The sequence below is a fragment of the Lynx canadensis genome, chromosome A3, assembly GCF_007474595.2.
Source record: "Lynx canadensis isolate LIC74 chromosome A3, mLynCan4.pri.v2, whole genome shotgun sequence".
NCBI lineage: Eukaryota > Metazoa > Chordata > Mammalia > Carnivora > Felidae > Lynx > Lynx canadensis.
The window spans coordinates 22213305-22237652 of record NC_044305.1 but is presented as its reverse complement, the minus strand read 5'-3'; the positions used below and the strand labels follow the sequence as shown (position 1 = coordinate 22237652).

The following is a 24348-nucleotide window of genomic DNA, read 5'->3' as shown; positions in this document are numbered from 1 at the left end:
AAGCCCCTGTCCTGATCAATACTCCATTCATTCATTCATTCATTCACTCATTCATTCATTCATCCATTCATTCATGCTGCTTAGGCCCCAGGGGCAGGAGTGGTGGGGCACAGATATCAAGGCCCCAGACCATGCCTGGGCTCCTTCACATCTCTGTGTCCCGGCAGCAGTGCGGGGTCTGGTACACGCTAGTGCCAAATAAACACTTGTTGGGGAACAAACAAACCCCCCAAGGTTCAAAAAAGCGAAAAGGGAGATGAAGGAACAGATGACTGAAATATGGGGAGCTGCACCTACTGCTCCCCTCAACCGCCCACCCCACCCACTGTCCAGGGAGGGCTGCGTCCCTGACTGGTGTGAGGGCTCAGCGGCTGGAGGCTTCTCTCCTACTTATGCTCCCACTTGGAGCCAGCTCCTCTCCATCCCTGCCATGGCCTCAACCTGGGAGGCAACACTCCCCACCAAGAAGACATGATCCGTGTGGATTCCGAGATCCTCTTGGGTTTATAAATGACTCTATTGATTTCATCCCTTCCATGAGTCCCCAGGCTCCTTCTGCTCCATTCGCCACATGATCTCCTTCCCCATTTGGCCCCCGCCCCCAAGAGTTGCAATGTCAAGAAAGCCCAACCCCAGGCAGCTTACAGAATTCCAGCGTGAACAAAAGAGCCCTTAATTGCAGATCCCACAGAACCCTGGGTCCCCCGTGGAAGCCCATGGGAGCAAAGAGCATGCATGTGGCCTGGAGGGCAGGAGTCTGGTTGCCTCAGCCTGTCCTTTCCTGTCTCTGAGCCTCAGTGGTCCTGGGCACCCTTGCCTCTCACAGGTGATTTACAGAATCAGCTGTCACTTCCTGACACCATGTGCCTTTCAGGGAAGGGCTTTATTATCCCCATTGTGAGGTTCGGAAAGGACAGGTCACTTGCCCAAGGTCACACAGCTAGAAAGCTACAGAACCAAGGTTTGAAATCAGGTGGGTCAACTCTAGAGTCCTGCTCTCAACCTGAACCTGCTTTTGGCCCAAAGCTTGAAGACATGTTAATATCAGCACTAAAAGTATTAACAACAAGCCCAGCAGCGGGCTCACCGTGTCAGATGCTCACAGGCCCCCCCCCCCCCCCCTTGTCTCATTTCATCCTCTTATGATCCTCCCAACTACTCCCAGGGTGGGGGGCTGAGATACCACGGGAGGTGAAGCAGCTGCAGCTTCCGGACACCAGGGCAAATCCCCAAAGCGCAAACAATGTGCTCAGCCATGAGGTCACTGTTTACAGCACTGAGGCCTGGCTCCTGCCAAATGCAACCAGCAGCCATCAGACCACAGGCCCCCCTGCTCATGGGCAGACCTCTCAGCTCATGGGCCTCTGGTTTCAGGGTGTTCCTGTCCCTGTCACTCTGAATCCTCAGGGAGGGGGAATGGGGCCTGGGGTCTGGGACCCTGCATTGTGAACAGACTCTCGGGGATTCTTATCCACAGGCTGAGATTCTGGCCTTCCCTTCCCTGCCCTTGTCCCCAGCCACTTCACCTCCGAGTGCCTTATAAGTTCTTCTCCTGAACGGTAACACCACAACCAACATTTGCTCATCTGCTAGGGGAGCACCCGGAACCAGAGTCTGTGGTCAGCACTCTCTTTACTTGAGCTATTTCATTTTATCCTCACAAAAATTTCTATAGGTGGAAACTAGTTTTATCTTCCTTTTCCACATGGGGAAACTGAGGCTCAGAGATGTGAAGGAGCTCTCCAAAGGTTACACACCAAGCAAGTGGTAGAGCAGGTCTTTGAACAACTACCACGCTGCCCTCCACATGCTGAGCCATGTTCCAGCTGAGGTTCAGTGGGTCCTGCAGGCTGGGAGGACCACAGACAGAGAGCCCAGGGGAGGGGGATACCAAGGCCTGAGGTTTTATTCATGGTGCGCTTTCACCAAAAACCTATCTGCTCGATAAAACCACTGGAACTGCAAAAGCCCTATAGATTTGGCTGCTCTACGCCCCATATTTAACAGAAGGGGAAACTGAGGTCCCAAGAAGTGGCCCCATGCCAGTCAGGGCATGGGCCAAGGAGCTGACAGAGCAAGTCAGAAGTCAGAGAGTCCAGAGAGATACCCAGCTCTGGGGTTGCGGGCGGGGGAAGGGTCCCTACTTGGGCCCATCAGGCCCTCCCAGGAGATAGCAAAGAAGTCACAATTCTGAGAACCCCCCAAATGCCGGAGAACAACCCCAGCACATGGGGCAGAGTGTGGTGGCCAGAGGCATCCAGCCCAGGCCTGCAGGGATGAGCTCAGCGCTCCAGCTGCAGCGGCGGCGGGGAGAAGAGGGAGGAAGGGGGAGAGGTGGGGGGGGGGGGCAAGTTGGATGCTGATTGGCTAGTTCAAATCCCAACAGAAGGGGTGGCTTCCCCGAGCCCAGAGCTCAGAGATCCCCCCTCCCACACGCACACCAGCTGCTCTAGGCTCCTCCCAGGGAGGCACTGGCCACCCAGTCAGGGCCTCCTCCCTCCCTCATCCCTCCCTCTAAGGCTGACTCTCTGGTGTACCGGCCCCAAATACCCAATCACCTAGGCCCAAATCTACTTCATCTGAACTTCCCCAGCTGTTCCTCATCCCACACTCCCTCAACCCAGTGCCTGGAGTTTGAATATTTGTGCAACCCTTTGTCCCGGGGGCTGCCCTGTCAGGTAGCTTTGGCCGGGGAGACAACCTTTCTGAGCTCAGTTTCCACATCTGCACAACAGACCTATAACCCCACTGTGCATGTGCAAAGACAGTCTGCAATGGGAGCCTGCCTGCGCTGGTTGGCTGGCTGGCACTCACTGTTTATCTCCCCTGGCCACTACAGACAGAGGTCTCTCCCTCCAGCATTCCTCCTCTCCCCTCCTGGTTCAAGCCCACTTCTCCCACAGGCCTCAGTTCAGAAGTCACCCCTGCAGGAAGAGGCCCTTGGGCCCCCAGGCGGCACCAGGTGCCCCCACCCCCAACCGCTACATTCCCCTGAGTTCTGAGAGCAAGAGACTGGGCCTGGGTCCCCACTAAGTTCTCAGCCCCCAGACCAGGGCCCACACACACAGACAGGGTGGACTGCTCTTCTGGAGGCCCCTCTTGCCAGCCTCCAGCCCAATCCTCTCCTGCTTCACAAGGCAGGGAGGCAGGGAGTGGGGCAGTCAGGCACGGGAGGCTGATAAGCCTGCACTGGACCAATGACACAGAGTGTCAATGTGACCTTGAACAGGTGCTTCCTTTCTCTGAGACTGACTTTCCTCATCCAGAAAATGCGAATAATAATAGCTAACATTTTTGAGTGCTTACAGTGACATTTTACCTATATGATCTCTTCTAACCCTCATAGAACCCTGTGAGGCAGGGGCTGCTGTTATACCCATTTTCCAGATGAGGAAACTGAAACTTAGGTGACTTGCTCAAAATCACAAAATTAGGGCATATTGGAGTCAAGGTTTAAACAAGCCCTATCCAACTCCAGGCCTTTGCTACTCATTACCACAATAAAGAAACCTCCAGGGACATGCAGGGACAGGGCAGGGACAACTCCAAGCCCAGGACCAGGTGTGGGAATGGCTCCTGTTAATAGGATTCATATTTATGATATCACGTTGGGACACTCCTGGGAAATGGGCTGTCGGTTCACCAGGGATCCCCACTTTGCAGATGAGCAAGCTGAGGCCCAGAGAAGTGGTGTAACTTGCTCAAGCACACACAAGGAGCGAACTGTGGGCTGACCTGGGCTCCACTTGGGCTTGTGCTCCCAACTCCAAAAGGGGTACCTATGAGGGTGGGGGGAGGCCCAGAGCTCACCTTGACGTCCTGCTCCAGCCCGCGGATGAGCTCTCCATCCACCTGGCCTGTCTGAGCGGCACGGAGGCTGCGGCGCTCAGCCTTGCGCAGCCGGTACTGCAGGATGCGGCAGGTCTTGCTGGCCTGGTCCAGCTGCTGCCGGAGCTCCTGCAACTGGTACACATCCTCCTCCATGTAGACATCCCGCATCTCCAGCATCTCTGCGCGCAGCTCCTCGATCTCATCCTGCAGTGGGGGGAGAGGCGGTCGGGTCACGGGGCTCGTGGCAGTGGCCTGTGTGTCTGAAGGCAGGCCACACCCAATGCTCTCCTAGCTGCCCTGGGGGCCTGGGTGTGGTAGGCTGAATAATGGCCCCCCCAGAGATGTCCATGCCCTAATTCAAGGGACTCTGCAAACGAGATTAAGGATTTCGAGATTGGGAGATTTTCCTATATTATATGTGGGCGGACCAATGAAATCATAAGAGTCTTTATGAGAGGGAGGCAAGGGGATCAAAGTGGGAGAAGGTGACATGACAACAGAAACAGAGGTTAGAGGGACGTGCTCTGAAGATGGAGGAAGGGCCTCGAACAGGCTGCCTCTAGAAGCTGGACAAGGGAATGGATCCTCGCCCAGAGCCCTGCCATGTGGCCTTGCCAAGGTAGCCCTGCCAAAGCCTTGATTTTCAGACTTCTAACCTCCAGAACTGTGAGATAATAATCTGGGATTGTTGTAAGCCACTCAATTTGTGGTAATTTGCTGTAGCGGAATAGGAGCCTACCACACTGGGGAAGCAGGACAGACTCATTCAACGAGCATTTGTGGGCACCAACCACGTGCCAGGCCCCCCGTGCCAAGCGTGGGGGTGGGAAGGGACAGTACTGACCAAGACTAATGTGCCCCCTTCTGTGTCTTCTGCATGGAGCCCCAAGTCTCACTGGGGAGACACATGATAAACCAACAAATACAAAAATTTCCAAATAAATGGCAAGAAACAAAAAAAACCCCACCTGGGTAATATGCTAGAGTAATGGGGAAAGGCTGTGTCCAAGGATGTGATCGGGGCAGCCATCTCCAAAGAAGGGACATTTGAGCTGAGGGAAGAAGGAACAGCCATGCAGAGAGACAGCCGGGGAGAGAGGACTCTAGGCAGAGGGTCCAGAGTGTGCAAAGGCTCAGAGGCAGGATAGAGCTCAATGGGTCAGAATACAGCAAGGTGGCCAGGGTAGCTAGAGGAGGGATAAACTGAGGCTGGGGAAACAGACAGGGGTCGGCCATCTAGGGCCCTGAAGGGCCAAACAGAGTTTGGGTTTTAAATGGAGGGTGTTGGGGGATGACCTCACTTCCCCAGGGCAGCTCCTGACCACCTCTGTCACCAGCTCCCAGATGTCCCTCACTTCCCCTTTGTCACCATGAGCACATCTGCAATTCTTTAATAGTTTGTCTCCCAGACATACTGTGAGTCTCTGGGGGGATACCCCACGTCTACCTCACTCACTGCAATATCCCCCACACCCAGCACGGGCCTAGCATCCCACAGGCTCCCAACAAATATTAACTGAATGAGTAAATGCATGTCCGGTTAGGTAAACAACCTCAAAAATGACATATTAACATGAAACAATCATTAGAGTGTAAGGGGATGAGTGAGGGAACCCAGCAGAAGAAATGGATTATTATTATGTCTAATAACAAATGTGGAAACTGAGTCACAAATGGAAATAATACCTACTCTTAGGATGATTGAATGAATTAAAAAAGATTGTACACTAAAAAGGGAAACTGAGTCACAGGGGAGGAATGATCCGCCAAAGGCATCCCTGAAAAAGCACCTAAGGACGGTACTGATGGGGGCAGGGGAGTGGGTCCAAGAAGCAAAAAAACAACTCTTCGGGCCCTGGAGATGGACACAATCTGGAGAGTGTGCTCACCAGCCCTTTGAGCCTTTCTTTCCCCGCAGAAAATGTGTGGCTCCCTACGAGGGCATGGCCTGGGGCTGTCCAGTGCCCCCCTGAGACTGGGTGGGTTGGTTTAATTCAGGAGCAGGGTCAGGAAGAAGCCAGTTCTTAGTGTGAAAGCTCATCCACCGGACTCCTGTGGACTATTTCTCAAATGGTTCTGAACTCAGGAGAGGAAGATGGAGGGAACAGGTATCTGCTTCTCCCAACTCCGTAAGATACTGTCCTCTTCCCACCATCAACCAAAGGGCTTAATCCTCACTTGCCGCCACGGCCTCTGCCCCAGGGATGGCTTCAGCAGCAACCCCCAAAGTGGATGATTCTGCCTACACCAGCTGTAGGAGCGGTCACCTCACCAGGACCCCAGCTCCACCTCCGTCCCAATACACACACAGACTCACCGCCACCATGCCAAGTGGACAGAACTAAAAGTGGAAAAAGAGGAAGTGGGACAGTCAATGATCACACCAGTCAAAAGAAATGAGGAAGTGAGGGGTCCACACGCCACTTCAGCCAGTGGATTAAGGAAGCATAAGGGAAACAGCACTCAGGAAGTGCAGGTCAGTCAGCTAAATCCAAGCTAAACCAGCCTCCAGATGAGCCTGTGTTCAAGCCCTCACCATGCTATTTGCTAGCATCTCACTTCTTCTCACTGCAGTCACACTGACAGGGCCTGGTGATCGGGAGGATATGGAGGTTTGAGCGGACCTGAAGCTCAGGATCAACCAAGGAGAAGTGCAGGGAACATACAAGCTCATTAATGTTGGGCTACATAAACAGATGTAGGGCGTTTAAGTCATAGGAGGTGACATCCCTCAACACAGGACTACATCCAGGGCGCTAGAGTCATTTGGGGGGACCATTTATTTTTTTTAACTTTTAAATAACCGATTTTTCTATTTATAAAAGTAAACAGTGATCCTAGAGACAGTTTTGAAAATACAAAAACTGTACATCACTCATCATTCCTCCACCTGGTCCTAAGTCACAGTGGCTCTCAAGGTGTGGTCCCCGGACCAGCAGCATATAACCATCACTGGGGAACTTGTCAGAAACTCTCAAACCTCAACAGAGACCTAATGAATCAGAAACTTGGGGGTGGGCTCACCAAGTGACTCTAATGCAGGGGGTTTCCTTCCAGTCTTTTTCCTAAAAGGGCCAGAGCCATCTGTGGCAGCACCACAAGACCAGGGCCTGACACAGAGCAGGGACTCAATAAGCATCTATTGAAAACGTGAGTGAATGAATGGTTTCTCACATGAGCAGCTGTCTCTCCAGGGCCTGCCCTTCACCACAGTCAGTTTCTGGAAACGCAGGATGTTGCGTTCATGCCAGCTCCATCTCTCCACGGGGCTAAGGGGGGCCCAGGCGCTCGGGGGCTCGTCCCAGCTGCAGGCAGAATGCGGGTCAGCCCCTCCTGGCACGGCCCGTGGAAGAGAGCGGGTCCACAAAGGCCGGCTTGTGGCCCGCACGGGCCGGGTCTGCTGGGATGCAGGCAGCAGAAGCTGGTGAATGCAGGACTTGGGCAGGGGTTGAGCTTTTGGGCCTGAGGTGGGGCCAGGGAAAGGGCCTGCTAGGCCACAGGGAGGGGAGCTGGGAGGGCAGGACCTTGCTTCACTCCAGAAGTTCTTAGACCCCACTGAGCTACCGAATCCTCCAGGGCTGCTCAGTCCAACAGTCCCAGCCTCTGGCCCTACAAAGCCCTGCAATGACAGTCTGAACCAACTGACAGAGCTGGGGGCTAGGGAGGGGAGCTCAGCCTTCCCAACTCCCTCACAGACAGTTCAGGGGCCTTCCTGCTCCTCTCCTCCCTCCCAGACCCCCATCCACGTGGAAGCAGGAGGAAGGGATCAAACCCCACCAGACTCAACAGGCCCAGTGGCTGCACAGCAAGATTGTTGGAGAACCACCCCCGCCGCAACAATGGTGGGGGAACCCCAAACCTCATCCTCCCCTGCAGATAGGAAAAGGCCAGCAGTGCCCACCTCAGAAACTGGGGGCCCTGATTCTCTACCCCACAGTCAGAAAGGCCAGCCTAAAGAAGCCAGGGAAAGGTGCTCAGACCTGGCATGGCCTGCCAGGTCAACGCCATCCATCCCCTGTGGCCACTCCTTCAAGCTGACTTCTCTTCCCCTTGAAGCTCAGCCTGATTATTTAGGACTGGGAAAGGGGGTGGGGTAGGACAGGAATAGAGAATAGGAACGGGGTACCCTGCCTAGTGCCAGAGTAGTCTTTATAGAAAATGTTTATTTTGCTCTAATTACAGTGGAAATTCCTGTTTATTGGAGATAACTTGGAAAAAAAGCTGGTCACTTTCTGTCTCCTCCACTATTTCCCACTGGCTTCTCTGCATTAGGTCCAAGCCCCTTAACCTAGAACCGGAGCTGCCCCTGGTCTCCTCCCTATTCCTGTCTCCCCACCCCTGCATCCTCCACCCCCGACGTCCCGCTATGCCAGGACTAGAAAATAGCTACCATCTCGGGGCACATGGCTGGCTCAGTCAGTAGAACATATGACTTGATCGCAACATCGTAAGTTCGAGCTTCATGTTGGGGATAGAGATTACTTAAAAATAAAATCTTAAAAAAAAAAGAAAGAAAGAAAAAGAAAGAAAGCTACCATCAATGGGGAAGCTCATGAATGACCAGGCAATGCATACATGTGCATTAATGTGATCCTCCTCCCAGCCCTGTGAGGTTGGTATTGAAGATGTTCCCTTTTTGCAGATGAGAAACTGAGGCTCAGAAATTTCCTAGAGCTGCTCAAGCAAGGGAATGGTGGAGCTGGAAACAGGACCTTAACCATGTTCTACTTCAAGGTTTGCTTGGGCTAGTCCCTCTGCTGGAATGGCCTTTGCCAGGCTAACTCCTAATTTATGTCATCCTTCCAGAACATTCTCTCCTTCTCCATCACCACCCCCCACTCCACATCCCCCCCCCCCCGCCCCAGCCAAACCACACACTCTGAACTCCATTCTTCTCTGTGCTAGCAACTTCAGGTTGCATTTGCCTGCTTTCAACTCTATCTTCCCCAAGAGCTGGGGGGAGGGCAGGTGCCAGGTCCCACCCGTGTCTGGTCCCCAGCACGGCCCAGGACAGGCACACATCATGGTCTACCGGTAGATGTCTGACTAGAAGGATAAGTATGGCTTCTGCCCTGCCCAGTCTCTCTCCACAGACCAGGGTGGGCAAGCTCTCCTGATCCCAGCCCCAAGTCAGCTGCAAAGAGTCGGGGAGAGCCTGGGCAGGGTCTCTCTACCCAGGGAACTCCTGCTTAGTCACTCACTCCCTGCCCACAAAGTGCATCTCTGTCCATCCCCCTACACACCCTCCAGATGATCCATGAGGTCAGCCTGCAGGAAGCAGCCTCTCAGAGGCAGACCCGCTCCCTGAAATGGATTAGTTCCCAGGAATCCTGGAGGAGTTGGCCAGGAAGAGTCTCTTGGTCCCTTTTGGGCCAGAGGACCAAACATGAGCTCACACTACTGCTAATAATAGCGAGACCTTGCATGGCAGCACGGGGTTTCACAGTTTACAAAGACATTCCGTCTGAATCATCTCATGGGTCCTCACAGAAACCCCATGGACAGGCAGGACAGGAACCAGCACCTCTGTTCTAGAGACGGAGAACTGCAGAGAAGCACAGGGAAGGTGGGCTGTGCCCAAACTCACACCGAGAGACCTCCAAGCAGGACTCAGATTGCAGACCTCAGATTCTTTCGTCTGTACCAGAATTCAGGGAACTCATCGACTTGGATGGGAAGGGGGAAAAAATAGCATATCTCTACTTCCACCAACCTCGAACTAAAAATTAACATTTCCTTCTATTCTGGACAAGCCATAGTTGTATGAGCAGTACTTGTAAGTTTGCCACCAAAAGAAATCACAGATATTTTCATATCACATAACAATTGCAGAAGTGTCAAAATAGTGTTTACACTCATCAGTACTTTGAAATTGCACTGACTACACTGGTTAATAGACCGGTCAGCAGATCTGATGAGTTAATAAACATATATTTACTATATTATAACTTAGAAGTATCTTTTGATAATTGTAATATATTTGGTTTCATTTGTGTTTTAAACACTTAAAAACATTATTCTGAGAATTATTCTCAGCAGAGAGCTTAAAGGCATCTGTGGCACAAAATAATACATAGCCTGTGTTCCTTCCAGAGGTGCCTCATCTGTGGGGTCTGACTTGGCCCCCCAGACCCCCTCTCTTCTCCACCAGGGCATAAAGCTAGAGAAGCAGAGTTTGGCCTTCAAGCCACATTTATTTTATTTTATTTTTTAATGTTTATTTATTTTTGAGAGAGAGAGAGCACATGCAAGCGGGGGAGGGGTGCAGAGAGACAGGGGGACAGAGCATCTGAAGCGGGCTCTGTGCTGGCTGCAGACTGTCCCAATGAGGGGTCAAACTCATGAAACGCGAAATCATGACCTGTGCTGAAGTCAGATGCTCAACCAACTGAGCCACCCAGGTGCCCCTCAAGCCACATTTTAAATGTTGCAGGAAAGAGGGACACCTGGGTGGCTCATTCGGTTGAGCATCCAACTTCTGCTCAGGTCACGATCTCACAGTTTGTAAGTTCAAGCCCTGCATTGGGCTCGTTGCTGTCAGCGCAAAGCCTGCTTCAGATCCTCCGTCCCCCTCTCTGCCCCTCCTCCACTTGTGCGCTCTCTCTCAAAATAAATAAACGTTAAAAAAAAAATACCTTAAAATAAATAAATAAATGTTGCAGGACAGAATGTTTTCTACAAGAAACCTACACAAATATACGATGATAAATCTTTGTACAATGAGGACAAGAGGGGGAAGTTTAGGTTTGGGGCCCACTGGAACACTTGTAAGTGACTCCAGGCGATCCATCTGATAAAACTGGTCAGTAGGAGTAGATGGTGAGTAGTCTCTTGACCTGAAGGGCTGGAGACGAAAGTGACCAAATTCGAGGCCCCTCTGCAGAAACACAGGAAGTGGCAATGAGTGATGTGAACCCAGCAACAGCTGCCAGCCAGCCCTGAGGGAACAGGGATGGAAGCAGGGGGTTAGAAGCTTCCTGAAGGCAGGAGGAGATCACTTCTTACCAGCCACCAAGGAAGAAACTATACCACAGCAGAGGTCCCCAGCTACCTCCCACCCATGAGTGTCAGCCCCCACAGGGCTCGGGTTCACCCAGCAGCCCCAGGGAACTCTGATGTGAGTCCTACAGACCTCCTTGGAATACCAAGTCTGAGTCAGGCGCAGGGAGCCAGTGTCTCAGCACAACCAGCTCCCGAAGGGACCCTGTACTGCCTGGGCCTCCTTCCATTATGTATGTCTCCCACCTCTGCCTCCCCCTCCACCTCAAATGCCACCTCCACCAAGAAGCCTCCCTGGCTGCCCCAAGGCACAGCCTTTTGTGTAATGAGCAATTACTGAGTATGTATAGAGAGCCAGATTCACCACCAGATCATTGACTTTAACCCTGAGGATGGCCAGTTTTCTCCCCATTAATTTGTTCTCCACTTAGTACATGGAGAGTTTTGTTTCGTTGTAACCATGTCACTCTCCTGTCTAAAACTCTCCAATGATCACCAAAATCTGGAAACAACCCACATGTCCCTCGGCTGAATGGATAAACGGTAGCACACATGTGACGGAATACTACTCAGCAACAAAAAGGAATAAACTGCTGAGACCCGCAACAACGTGGATGAAGCTCAAACCCGTTATGTCAGGTGTAGGAAGCCAGGCTCAGCAGGCCACTGCAGGATTCCCTTTACATGGCATTCTGGAAAAAGCAAGACCGCAGAGACAGAAAACAGATCAGTGTTTGTGGGAGGCTGGGGGAGGAGGAATTGACTAGAAAGGAGCCCAGGAGTTTTTTGGGTCCATGTCTGGACTGTGATGGGTTACAGAGCTGTACGCTTCTGCCAAAACTCACTTTACTGTATGTAAATCACCTGATCCAAAAGCAAGACAAAAGCCTGACAAAAGCAAGGCAAAAGACAAAAGCCACATCGGCTCTTCTCCCAGAAATCACCTCGCCTGTCCCACCACGAAGCCTCTGCCCCAGCGGGTCCCTCTGCCTGGACTTCCCTCCCTGCGTCTCTGCACTACGGGCTCCCCTCCTGCTTAAAGCCTCCACGTAAATACCACCTCCTCAGAGAAGCCTTCCAAGACCCCTCCAAGCCCATCGTGTCCACGTTCTCTCACGGAATGTGTCACAGGCTTATCTGTGATGCGAATTATTTTCCTTATTGATCTGTTTGCTTATGGAATGTCAGTCTCTGCCACTAAGATGTGAGCTTCAGGAGGGCAGGACCTGGCGCCGTGCCTGGCACACTAAGGAACAGCTCAATAAAGAGCCGCCGGATTAACAAAGGGGTCCTAAGAGGGGAAGATTACCATCCTGTTCCCCTGCCCTGCAGAAAACCGCTTCTAGTCAGTGGTGCTATGTTTAAGTCTAATTCTGTGACTCTGTGAACCTAATGCCCACGGGGGCTTGGAATCCTGGTAGCGGGCCTCAAATTCCCTCCTACCAACTCCCAAGTTACATTCTCAAATATGTCATCTCCTCCTCTGGCTCCAGGGACCTGACAGGCCGATGGGCAGGCAGACCCAGGAAGAATGACAGAGCCGAGCTAAAGCACCCAGAACTCTCCCTCTGTAGGGTAGCAACCATTCCACAGAGGAACAGCAGCCTCTGCCTGGCCAGCCTTCTCCCACACCGCCCCGGCCACCACGGTCCCTCCCTTGGGCTAAAGCCCAGGCTGCCTGCCCATCTGCCAGCCTGGCTCTGGCCTGGGGCACTCACCCCGGTCCAGAAGGACTGACCTGCAGGGTGGGCCAACAGTGGCCACAGGGGCAGCACGCCAGCCCCCCGAGAGGCTAGGGCCGCCATCTGCTATCCCTTCTGTCGGTCCCCCAGGTCTGTCAAGGCTCCAGATGAGATCATTGCAGTTGGACCCCAAGGAACGCAGAAGGCTCTGCAAAACGCCACTTCCCTCCCCACTCAAAAGCAAAGATTCTGGGAACAGCAAGGTGGGGGGCGGGGGACAGACAGGGACACTGAGGCCTGGAGAGGGATGAGCACGCCCCCACCCCCTGCCCCAGAGCGTCCAGAGTCAAGCAGAGATGGACTCTGCATGCCTGCCTCCTAGCCCAGAGCTCAATCCAGCTTAGCCTCCTTGGATGAAAGCTGGGCTCCAGTTTGGGGATAGTCAGGGTCAAAAGTCCTAGAGGAGGGCCAGGACGCCCAGCCAGGTACGGCCATGCCACACCAATGTCCCTGCTCCAGCTGGCACAGAGGCTGCCTGGTCCCAGTGACCCATTGGGTCATGAAGGAAGACAGCGATCTTGGACTTGCCCCTCCAACACCAGTAAATAAAAATAGACAAGAGCTCTCCCTCTGTGCCACGTCTCGCTGTATCCCCAGCCCCCCTCCAACTGCCTGGTGAGGAACCAAGGTCAAATAGGTCAACAGTGTTCTCTAAGGTCCCACACTAAAGTGGCTGAGCCAGGATTCAAGTTCAGTTTGAGCTCCTGTAAACTAGACCAGTCTCTATAATGGGACAACAGTGACAATAATAGCTAATACTTACAGGATCTTACTGTGTGCCAAACACCTGGCTGAGCTCTGCCTGAATTTCCATTATCTCATGCTAACAGTCCTTTTGCGGCACGTGCTATTACTTTATGCCCATTTTGCCAATAAGCAAACAGAGGCTCAAGAAGATAAAGGCTCCACAGCCAGTCAGGAGCGTGCCTCCCAAATCTGACACAGCTCTCTGCTTGAAACCACAGACACCCCCTCTGGAGGGGAGGGGTGTGTGCGTATGTGTGTGTATGTGTGTGTTTGGGGTGAGAATATACCTGGAGACCATCTCCCACCAAGGCCAGGCCTGGCTTGTCACTGGCCCATTCCAGGCCTCACCCAACAGAATAGGGAGACATCCGCCTTTTTGGGGGTGGGGGGAGGCGCTCACAGTGGGAGCGCCTGACGATGTCCCTCTTGTCCTTTCTGTGTGAACAGGAAGGAAGGCAGCATTTGGATCTGGATGTGTTTAAAACATCTTCCAAACGGCCTCTGGGCTGCAGCCAAATCTCAGAGCAGGGACAGAACAGGGCTCAGAGATTCTTGGGGAGGGAAAGTGAGGCTGGAGAGAGGAAGACTGACTCCAGGCCGCACAACCTGAAGCTTCTGCACACCCCAGCCATTTCCCGCCTCCAAGCTTTTGTTTGGGCCATCGCCCTGCCTGGCACCCTGGAACGAGCACCACCAGACCTCCCATCCTTCTGCCTCTTGCCATTTCCAGGCTGTGTGACCTTTGCCAAGCCCTTTTCCCTCTCTGAGCTCAATTTACACCTGTGTGAAAGGAAGGGGCTAGGTCCCACCCTGGCAAGGTCCCTGCCTAAACGCAGAACACATGGGGGAGGGGCCGATGGGCAACTTGTAATTACCCAGTTAATAATCTAATTACTGTTGAGGTAAATGTCCCCAAGGAGCCTATAGAAAGCTCCTGGATGTCTAACTCGGGGGCCTGGCCTGGAGCTGAGCGCAGGAAGGTGGAAACGAACAGAAAGGGGAGGGAACGGTAAGCACAAAGGCCCCCCAGGTGGGAAGAGCACAGGGACTGAGACCTGGGTGTGAGGAACACAAGGGAGCTTGGGTGGAGCGAGGTGAGCTGAGGCTGAGGGAGGCAGAACCACACAGGCTGCCCAGGCACTTGGCCAAGGCCAAGGAGGGGAGAGGCTGATGCAGCTGACTCAGAAGATCCCGAGCAGATCTGGGGCAAACTAGCAGAAAAATGTTTAGCTGAGCCAGCCTAGCTGTGGGACCCCCAAACTATTTTTCCACTGGAGCCTGTGCTTCTTTGTGGCCCAGGCAACAGGAGATTATTCACCTTGATCTTAGAATGCGGGACCCCAAAGGCATCCTCCACCGGCAAAGGAGTATCCCCAGGTTACAGAGTCTGCAGCACTGGCCGTCTAGAGAAGACCGACATGGGATGGGAGGGAAAGGGGGAACACAAGGGACAGAAGTGTTTGGGGGATCTCCACGATGCAGTTCAGCTCCACGCACACCTCCCAGACCCCTGCTCCAGGCCGAAACTCACACCCAGAGCCAGACGCAACCTCTGCCTCAAGGACCCAGGGCTTACAGACCCCAGTCTGCCAGTAAGCGGTGAGGGCAGATAGCTGCCGAGTCCTTACAATGAGCCAGGCCCCCACTAATCCTTACACACATGCTTTCCCTTACTCGGTGCTCACTGCAACCCTGTAGGGTGAGCACTGCCAGCATCCCCAATTTTCAGGTGAGGAGACTGAGCCTCGTAAAGGGGAAGCTGATAGAGGAAAAGGCAGGATTCAAGCCTACCTCGGCGTGGCACTAGATCACAGTGCTCTCAACCACCTTGGACCCGAGAAGGGAAGGGCTGGCCTGCTGCTCCCACCTTCTCTGACTCCCTGCCATTCCTCAGGGAAGCCAGCCCTATCTGCTCAGAATGCAGACACGGTACTGACCTGCGGGCCTCCAGTGAAGGCCACGGTCAGCCTGTCCCAGAACACCCTGGAGTCTCTGGCTCTTTCCCCACCCCAGCCCCAAGTTCCTTCTGGCACCGGAGGGCAGAGAGTATGATCACAGATGAGGTCATGTGTATGTGCTATGAGGGGAATGACCTTAGCAATAACCTTGGCTGCTGGTCAGGCCCCTGCTTGGAACTTAGCCGAGCCCCTCCCCTGGGGAATTTCCTCTCCCCTGGAGGCCACACAGGATGTAGGGCTCCTTCTCTTCCTCTGTGCTCAGGATGGTACTGGATGTGCCATGTACCTGAACACTAATCCTCCTAAGTGCCCTGCAAAAAGGGATTTGATTCCCATTTTACGGACAAGAAGACTGAGGCCTGATGAGGGGATTTTCACATGGAGACCATGCATAGGGAGGACAAAGCAAGGTTTGGCCCTAGACTTGACCCCAAACATGGAATTTGTCAATGAGACCACAGAGCCTTCCTTTCCTCCCACTCTGGACTCCTGCATCTAGGGCGAGAGGCACACTCTAAGGGGGCAGCTACTAGCCTTGCTGTATGGCCCCCTCCCAGCAAAGTGTTCACAGCACCTCAGCTCAGCTTGGCATTCGAGGCCCTTCCCGAGCAAGCCCAACTCTCCTTCCCAGCCTCTCCCTGACCCCTGCTCACACCCACCATTCCCTCCAGCTCTTCTGTTTTAAGCCCACAGACCACCTACAGACCTTGATCACTACCTTTCATTCAATCACACAACAAATATTTATTGAGTCCCTACGAGGTGCCAGGCACCATCCCAGCAGCTGGACCCAGAGGCAGTCACTCAAGGCTAACTCCTCAGCTCTAATGCCCCCTCCTCCAGGAAGTCTTCCAGGACCCTCTTCTGAGCGTCCACATCTCCTCCAACCTCCTTCATCCTGGCCTCCTTCATTGTTTCCCAGGCAGAAATGGGCACCCTTCAAAGATGGGAGTGGCATGGCCCTCCACAGCCCCCAGCAAAGGGGGAAGGGGAGGAGGAGGGAGATGAGGGCAAGCCGGAAATTCCAAGGAGATTAGAAGGGAGTTGCCCCTGGGCAGTGTTTCTCCTGTGGGCAGGCCTGACAATTGCTCCATTTCTCTCAGCTCACTGGGCCCAGGCCCAAGTGCTGGGCATCAGGCGCCCGAGCGCCTTTGGTGCAGCTTCTCCTGACGTAGTGACCTGCCAGACCCAGGCCGTTACAAATCAAGCCCCTGCCACACTCCTCACCATTCCCAGCAGCCCTGTGGAAGGAACCTTGTGGAGTAGCTGAACATAGTCGTTTGTACACATCAGCTCCAGAGGACAGGGACCAGGATTTCCTGTATTTCTGTGTGGGTGAACTGTCACAGCCTGTGTGTGTGTGCATGTGTGCGCGCTCACACAGGCATGTGTGTGTGTGTGTGTGTGTGTGTGTGTGTGTGTGTGTGATCCTGTTTTGTGAGTCTCTGGTTCCCGAGGGCAAATGCTACAGGCCTGACATTTGACATTTGAGTGCGCTCTGCTCGTGTCCCTGCTTATGTGTACGTGGCTATGTGTCTTGTGTCTGTGTGTCTCCTGGGTGTGCGTCTGAGCCCCAGATAAAGGTAAGTGTGCAAGGGCCTCCACCTTCTCTTTGTGGAAGACACAGGGTGAGCATCTGGGTGATGAGCTTGTCTGTGCCCGCCTGGCAGGAGCGGATCTCTGGATTTGCGTGGATGCTGGCGCCTGTGTGTAATGAGTCTGCGTGGGTTTGTGTGTGCGCCTGCATATGTATGTGTACTTCCGATACGTCTGAGGGTGTCTCAAAGCTGTGTGTCCATCTGGGACACAGCCAAGCATGTCTGGGTAGGTAAGATGTGTGCGTGTGTAAGTGGGTGTTTCTGAGCCGGGGTCTTCTAGATGGTGTGAGTTTGTCGCGTCTGGTACTGTGTGTGTATGAGGAGACAGATTTTGTATCTGCATAGGTTTGTGTCCTTCTGAGAGTGTGTCCTCTCTGACACGTCATGAGGTGTGCTTCTGGAAGCATACAACCTATGTGTGTGTCACTGGATGTATATGTGACACGCGTATGAGTGGCTGTGGATCTCTGAGCATGCGCTGTGCGTACGTGTGTTTGTGTGTGCTCAACAGAGTGTGCCCGGGGACACAGGCCCAGCCCCTCTGTGAGGAATGCTGGGAGCCCTGGGAGCTCCGCGGTCCCCCCAGGCCTCCACAGCAGCCGGCCTCATATTTTCCATCTCATTTTCCATCTCGCTGGAGCTGCCCGCCTCCCCCTAAGGACAGGCAAACCGCTGAGGATTCTTAAAGACCCAGGTCTCAGAGAAGATTCTTCCAGGCCCCCTCTCAGCTGCCACTTGGGGGGCTGGGACTCAGGGCAGGGACCAGGCGGGAGCTTTGCTGACCATAATGACCAACCCCCCTCCCGAACCCAGCGACAGATTCTGGAAGCTGAGAAGAGCTGAGAAAACATCTGGCACTTGGCCTGGTAGCCAGGCAGCTCTCAGAACATATGAGTTGAATGAATAAATGAATGAATGAATGCCTACAGAAGCAGGTAAGGAAAAGGGACAACATAGACAGGCACTAACATTTACTGCGCACCACACTCGAAAGGCTCCCCATGACCCTGAGGCAGGCATGCTTATCCCCCGATTTACAGAAGAAGAAACAGAGGCTCAGAAAGGCTGAGTATCTCACCCAACATCAGACAGCTTGTAACTGACAAATCCAGGCAAGAACTCTGCTCTGTGAAACTCAGAGGCACAGGCCACCTCCCGCATGGGAGAGGGTGGAAGAGCAATGGGACAAGGGGAGCTCCTTGGGGTTCTCTAGTGAGGTTCCTAAGTACAGCCACGGCGCAATCGTGGGCACATTTACATAGCCTCTTGGTTTCCTTATCTGCCAAATGGATCTGACGTCAGAATCCTCAACACAGGGTTGCTGTGAGGAGTAAGGGCTTACTTAACCCAGAGCCTAGCGCACTGGAAGCGATCAACAGGGGATAGCATTCATGAGGCAAGAGCCACAGAAGTCCAGGGATCAGTGGTCTGGGGGGTCCCCCGAACGTTTCTAATAGTCCAGCTCCCTGGGTTCTAGCCTAACCATTAACTAACCCTTAAGGCTGGATCCAAACCCCCATCATTTCCTCCAGTACCTCACATCCCCCTTTTCCCAATCACACGCTGCACAGGTGCAAGGCATATATTCCCATACGTGCATGCATGTACATGTCCCTTGCCACCTGCCTGCAGGCCCAGGCCCCCACCCCAGCCTATGTTACCTCTACTTGTTCCCAACAAGTCTTAGCCTAGAGCCTGGCACACAACAGGATCCCTCTAACCAACCTGTGTCCCAGACTTGACACACCGTTAGCAACTAAAAGCTCACTGCTCCAGTCATGCTATAGAAAGAACAGGACCTAGAGTTAGTCCAACCAGGTTTGGAATCCTGGCTGTGACCTGGGGCTTCCATTTACCCGAATGTACAATGAGAACTAGAGGTGGAGGACGGATGCTTCCTCTCCTGGGCTGACATCTAGATTGGCTGTACTTCACTCACACCTAGACCCTCCAAGGAGGGAGCAGGGCAGCATGGAATGTGATCACACCTTCCTGTCCCCCTGGAGGCAGCTCCTGATTTATTCACATCCTAAAGCTACGGGGACCCACCTTCCTGGCTTCTCCCAGCTCCCCCAAGAATAAAGACACGGACCTCCTGTCTGCTCATTGGCTAACAAAGACGACAGTTCCCCCAAGAGATGTGGGATTTCACTGCTTGTAAAACGTTTTCTTGTCTATTCATACCTCCCTGGTTCCTGAAAACAATCCTATGAAGCTGCCTGCGTAGGTTCCATCATCTTCATTATATAGATGAAAAAAAGGAGCTCAGAGAGGCCAAGCGACTTGCTCAAAGCCACACAGTAAGTGGCAGAGTCAGATCTGAAAGCCAGGTCTTTGGGCCTCAACTCTCAGATTCTTCCATCTACACTCAGATGGTTCTCAGCATGTCCTCACCACATGGTACATGGACAACAGTTAGCGGTGATGGGGAGGAAGACCTCAGACTACCAGGGTTTTGAAGGTCAAATGCAGTCATTGTGTCTGCTCTGCAACTAAAGCTGCATCTTAGAATCCTGGAACCTTGAAAGTTAATAATCTTCAGACTTCCTTGGCTGGAATGGATCCTGAGGTCAGGCAGCTCAGCTGCAGCCACCCCATAAATCCCTCCCTGAATCTTCCTTCTAATCACAACCACCAACGTTTTGTACAGTTTACAAGCTGCTTTCCACAAACCCTACATCTTCATCCAAACATGCAAGGTCACCCAGCCTTTGTTTGAATAACTCAAGTGACAGCAAGCTCACTCTCTTCTCCGTAGCAGCCCCTATCATCTGATCGAGAGGCAGCTGCCCCATTTACACTTTCCCGGCTTGGGCCCCAGGGTAGGCCTCTAGCAACAGATCAGCCACCACCAGTGAGGCCTTCCTTCCGTGGTAGACAGGTCCCAGGGCCCCCACCACTGGGAGATGAACCCAAGCAGGGCCCCACCAGACTTGGGACTCAACCCAGGTAGCATATAATCTGCAGGGGACACACTGGGGATCTAAAGTCCTCTCCTGGTAACTCAGTTTGTGCATCTTGGAAGCAAAGAGGCCCAGAGGGGCAGGAAACACGTCAAGAGTGCAATACACTCTTGGGGAATCTGGGTGGCTCAGTTGGTTAAGCGTCCAACTTTGGCTCAGGTCATGATCTTACAGTCTGTGAGTCTGAGACCCATGTTGGGCCCTCTGGTGCCAGCTCAGAGCCCGCCTGAGATCCTCTGACCACCCCCTGCCCCTCCCCTGCTGGTTCTCTCTCTCAAAACAAATATACTTTAAAAACAAACAAACAAACAAACAAACAAAAAACAGAGCATAATACTCTCTTACTCCAAGCCCTGGCTGTCTGGAGAACCGGCTCAGGGACCCAGAGCAAGTGCCTTCCTCTCTCTGGCCACAGTTAACCCATCTGTAGAATGAACAAAACACCTCCCATGACAGCCACTACACTTAATGGTCCACATGCCCAGTCTCTAGATTTTCATCTCGCCTCTGTGAGATTGGCAGCTGGATCAAACAAAGCTCTAGAGGGACCAACCCAAAGTGCACACGGCAAGAACTGCACAGTCTGGCCCTGCTCACCTCGCCGCCCAACCTCCTCCCTCTCTCCAGTCTCTGCACTATCCCTCGAAGTCAACACACTTTTTCCCACTTCCTTCAGCTGGGAATGTTCTTATCTAGGTCCTATTCAGCTGACTGCATCTCACCCTCCAGGCCTTGGCCTCCCTGAAGGCCCCCAGCCCCACTGAGAACATGATGGGTGCCTCTGGAAACGTGTCACACACCACTGGGAAACAGCAGTGATCACAACTGCCCTCATCTGAGGCAGGCACTCCAGGGGTGTTTGCAAACATTATCTCCTTTAACCCTTAAGGTTGGAAGATGTGGGATATACCTTTTTACAATGAGGAAACTGAGGTCTGGAGATAGTAAGTAACTTGCCCGAGTTCACACAGCCAGGAAGCCACAGACCCCGGATCCAATAGTAGCCTGAGGTCTGCGCATGAAGCCTGCAGTACTGAATGAATGATGGAAACGTGGTCCAGTCCCAGCCTAGGCAATGGGAGGTGCCCAGCCAGGCCCTGGCCCCTGTGAGACCTTGGGCTCAACCCCCAGCCTTCTGGGATTACTGCCCATCTTAACAGTCACGCCTGGCCCAGGCAGACTCCAGAGCTTTGCCTGATGACTTCCTGGAAGGGACAGGAACCCACAGGGGTTGGTACACAAGGAGATTCTGAGGCAAAGCTCCATGGCCCGTCTCCCTCGCCAGGACAGACAGAGTGGGCAGGAAGCAGGAGTAAGGAGCTCAGGGTGTGAGTTCAGAGCAGCTTAGGCAGGCAGTGCCAGAAGCAGCTCAGGGCACCAAGAGGGCAGGACCAGGCCTTTTTCTGGGTTGTCTCTGTCCCACCCACCCTCTGCTTGTCCTCTCCTCACTACGGGCTTCTGAACACTGTGAGAGCTGACTGAACGAACCTTCAATTGTCAACAGTGAACGGCGCCTTTGGGAAGACTTACCCTCCCATTTAATAGATGAGAAGGCTGAGACCTGGCTTGGGGAAAGATGAGAGGCTGAAGGGGCGGATTATGCTGATTCAGACAGCCCCTGTCCTTTTATTCTACAAGTATTTACTGAACACATGCTGCAGAGGAGACACAGTTGAGCAAGATCCCAAAAGTCTAACGGGAGAGAAACCTATTTGGCCAAAGCTAAGTGTTGCCAGGCAGACATAAATCAGCAGAGTGATGTTGATTCTGTGGCTCTTGGCCAGGGTGCTCTGGGTATGGTGCCAGGCCATCAACTGATAAGAGTAGTAGGTAACATTTCAGCCTCTTCCAAAACCATGCTCAGCCAGTGGTGGGAAAGCCCATGAAGCTTTCAGTCTTCCCAGCCAAGGCCAGCACATTCTATAAAGCTGCTACAGTACCAAGCAGTGGGCACACAGAGACTGGCCAGCACCCAGTAGGTGCACATGTTCACTGAAAGGGTGAAGGCAAGATAGGTCTGCTCTCCGGGGAAGCGCTCAGGTGCCCCAGATGCTCAGAGGGAAGGCGGCTTTCAGATGGACAGCTTCCCTCCTCTCACCAGAAACATGGGAAGGCCAAGGGCAGCAGCCATGAGGGGCCAGTGGGACCTCTGTGTACTGGGCAGACAAGAGCAGAAGACAACATCCTGGGATTTAGGAAGCTGCCTCTGAACCAGTTCTCCCACGACATCATCCTCCCAGGCTGCGGGACCGTTAGACTGGGCGGAAGTCGGACTCTAGCCAAGGGGATGTTCCCAGATGTCATGCTTTCAAACGGGACCCACCCTGAAAGGCAGGCGGGGACAGGCCTGAAGCAAGGAAAGCCCTGGGTAAAGACTCAGCATGGTGTTCTGGCCTCTCCTTGGCAGGGGACAGCCATGGGTTTCCCTGGCAGAAGTCCACACCGATACCTGTCCCGGAAAAGAGAGCCACCCAAGGCCTAGCTTCTGGCCTGCGGGTGGGGGGTTCTAAGCAGCTGAAGGACAGGAGGTTCAGCCCCTCACTGGCTACCCACCCCCCGCCCCAAGTAATGCATCCAGGCATCTTCCAAAGCAGTTTTCTCATGCCTCCCTCCCTCCAAAATCAGGGCCCTTTGGCCAGTCTCGTCATCTAGGGTCCTCCTCAGGAGACGGTTTCCCAGACAAAAAAGGGAGGCAAGGTGTGTGGGAGCCCCAGGGTAGTCTCCGAGGATTCAGGCCCCCTTTCCCAGCCGCTTCAGCGGGACGGTGGGCCTGCTGGTGCCTCAGGCCCCCGGGGCCGTCACAACCCGCACCTCCCGGGGCCTCCCTCTCCCGCCCCCCACCAGCGCCCCCACCTTGAGATAGTCGTTCTCCGAGCGTAGCTCCTCCAGCTCCCGCACGAAGCCGCCGGGCCCACAGTCCAGCATCTCCTCGGTGAGGTCGGAGAAGGCGAGCGAGGCACTGAGTGGCAGGCGGCTGCTGCCCACCGACGACGCGGCCACCGACGGCTCATCGGGGGAGGCGGGCGGCCGCGGGGGCTGCTGTGCTGGCGGCGCGGGCTGGGGCGGCTGCCCGGTGCGGGCCCCCGCCGGGCCCCCGGCCGCGGACTCGGCGTCGCTGCTCAGCGCCAGCTCCAGGCCCAGCAAGCGCGCCTCCTCCGACGCGCAGTCCGACACCTCCGAGCTGCTGTCGGTGAGGCTGGGCGGCGGGGGCGGCGGTCGCGGCCCGGTGCCCGGGCGCGGGCGGCCCTTGGCGCGAACCCCGGTGCGGACCCCGGCCACTCGCGTCCCCGCGCTCCGCGCCCCGGGTGCCACTGCGCGCCCCTTCTTGTCGGGCCGCGCGGAGGACGCGGCGCTGCAGGCGGCTGCGGCGCCGGGGCCTGGGCCTCGGCGGCCCTTGGCCAGAGACCAGCCGGCCACGTCCTTGGGCCGGGCCGGCGACGGCGCGCGGTGGCTCTTCTTCCTCTCCGGGGCGGGCGCGGGCGGGGGACCGCAGCCCCGGGCCGGGGGCTCCCCCGCCGGCACCTCCATCGCGGCCTCCCTTGGCCTCAGCGAGCGGCGCGCATGGCCCGGGCCCACCCGGCCTCCGCGCCCCTGGGGAGGGTCCCGGCGCCGCTCCGGCCCCTCGGACCGCGGCTCTTCTCGGCCCACCTCAGCCCCGGGGCTGCGCTCTGACCCCGACCCCCGCCGCACCGGCTCTCCGCTGCCCTGAGCTCGGAGAGAGCGGCCCGATCGCCTCCAGGCGCCCCGGCTGCGGCTCCGGCTCCGCCCGGCGCCCGCCCCCTCGGCCTCGCCGCGCCCCCGGAGTGCGCCCGGGACTCGGCTGCCTGCGCGCCGATCGCTCCCTCGGGCTCCGAGTCCGGCAGCGGCCCGGGCCCCGGCTCCGCCCGGCGCGGCCCGCCCCCCGCGCAGCCCCGCCAGCTCCCCGCCCAGCCGCCTCGGCTCGGGGGCGCGCGGCTCCGCGAACAAAAGGCGGACGCGGCGGGAGCGGCAGGGAGGGACACAGGCTGCGAGCGAGGGAGGGATCTGCGAGGCAACAGCGACCCCCTCGAGGGTCAGGCGGGCCTGGGCTGCCGCGGCCCGGGCTCCGTCCTCCTCCGCTCTGCCGCCGCCCCCTCCCCTGCCCGCCTGGGGAACGCACCCGGCCGAGGCTCCCCTGCGCCCAGCGTCCGGGCAGGGGCCGCGGGAGCGGCGAGCGAGGGGACTCCCAGGCAGAGGCCGGGCGGACCTCAGATCGCAGGAGCCAGCATCCATATACACCGCCGGTGCCTCGCCCCTCGAGGCTGTGCGGAGCGTGCGCGGACTCCGCCCCCCTCAACCTTGCAAAGCGAGACCAATTATCCCATTGTACAGATGCGTAGACTGAAGTCTAGGGAAGACACGCGATTAGCGCGAAGTCATCGGCGGAGCTGGGATGGAACGCAAACCTCACACCTTCAGGGCGTGCTCTGGTTCTTAGACCTCCGCTTCCCTCTTACTGGCGTAGGGACCGTGGAGCCCTAGGTGCACGCCC

The 24348-nt window shown here is 55.1% G+C and overlaps 1 protein-coding gene across 1 annotated transcript in view; it reads right to left on the bottom strand.

The window, feature by feature from the left end:
• The window catches only part of SOGA1 (suppressor of glucose, autophagy associated 1), a 72090-nt gene extending 48724 nt beyond the window's left edge, over positions 1-23366 (bottom strand). Inside the window, exons 1-2 of the mRNA XM_030309655.1 lie at positions 22692-23366; positions 3811-4035 (exon numbers count right to left, since the gene is read on the bottom strand). Of these exons, the coding sequence (XP_030165515.1) occupies positions 3811-4035; positions 22692-23366 (900 nt within the window). The remainder of the gene's footprint in view (positions 1-3810; positions 4036-22691) is intronic.
• Between the last annotated feature and the right edge of the window lie 982 nt (positions 23367-24348).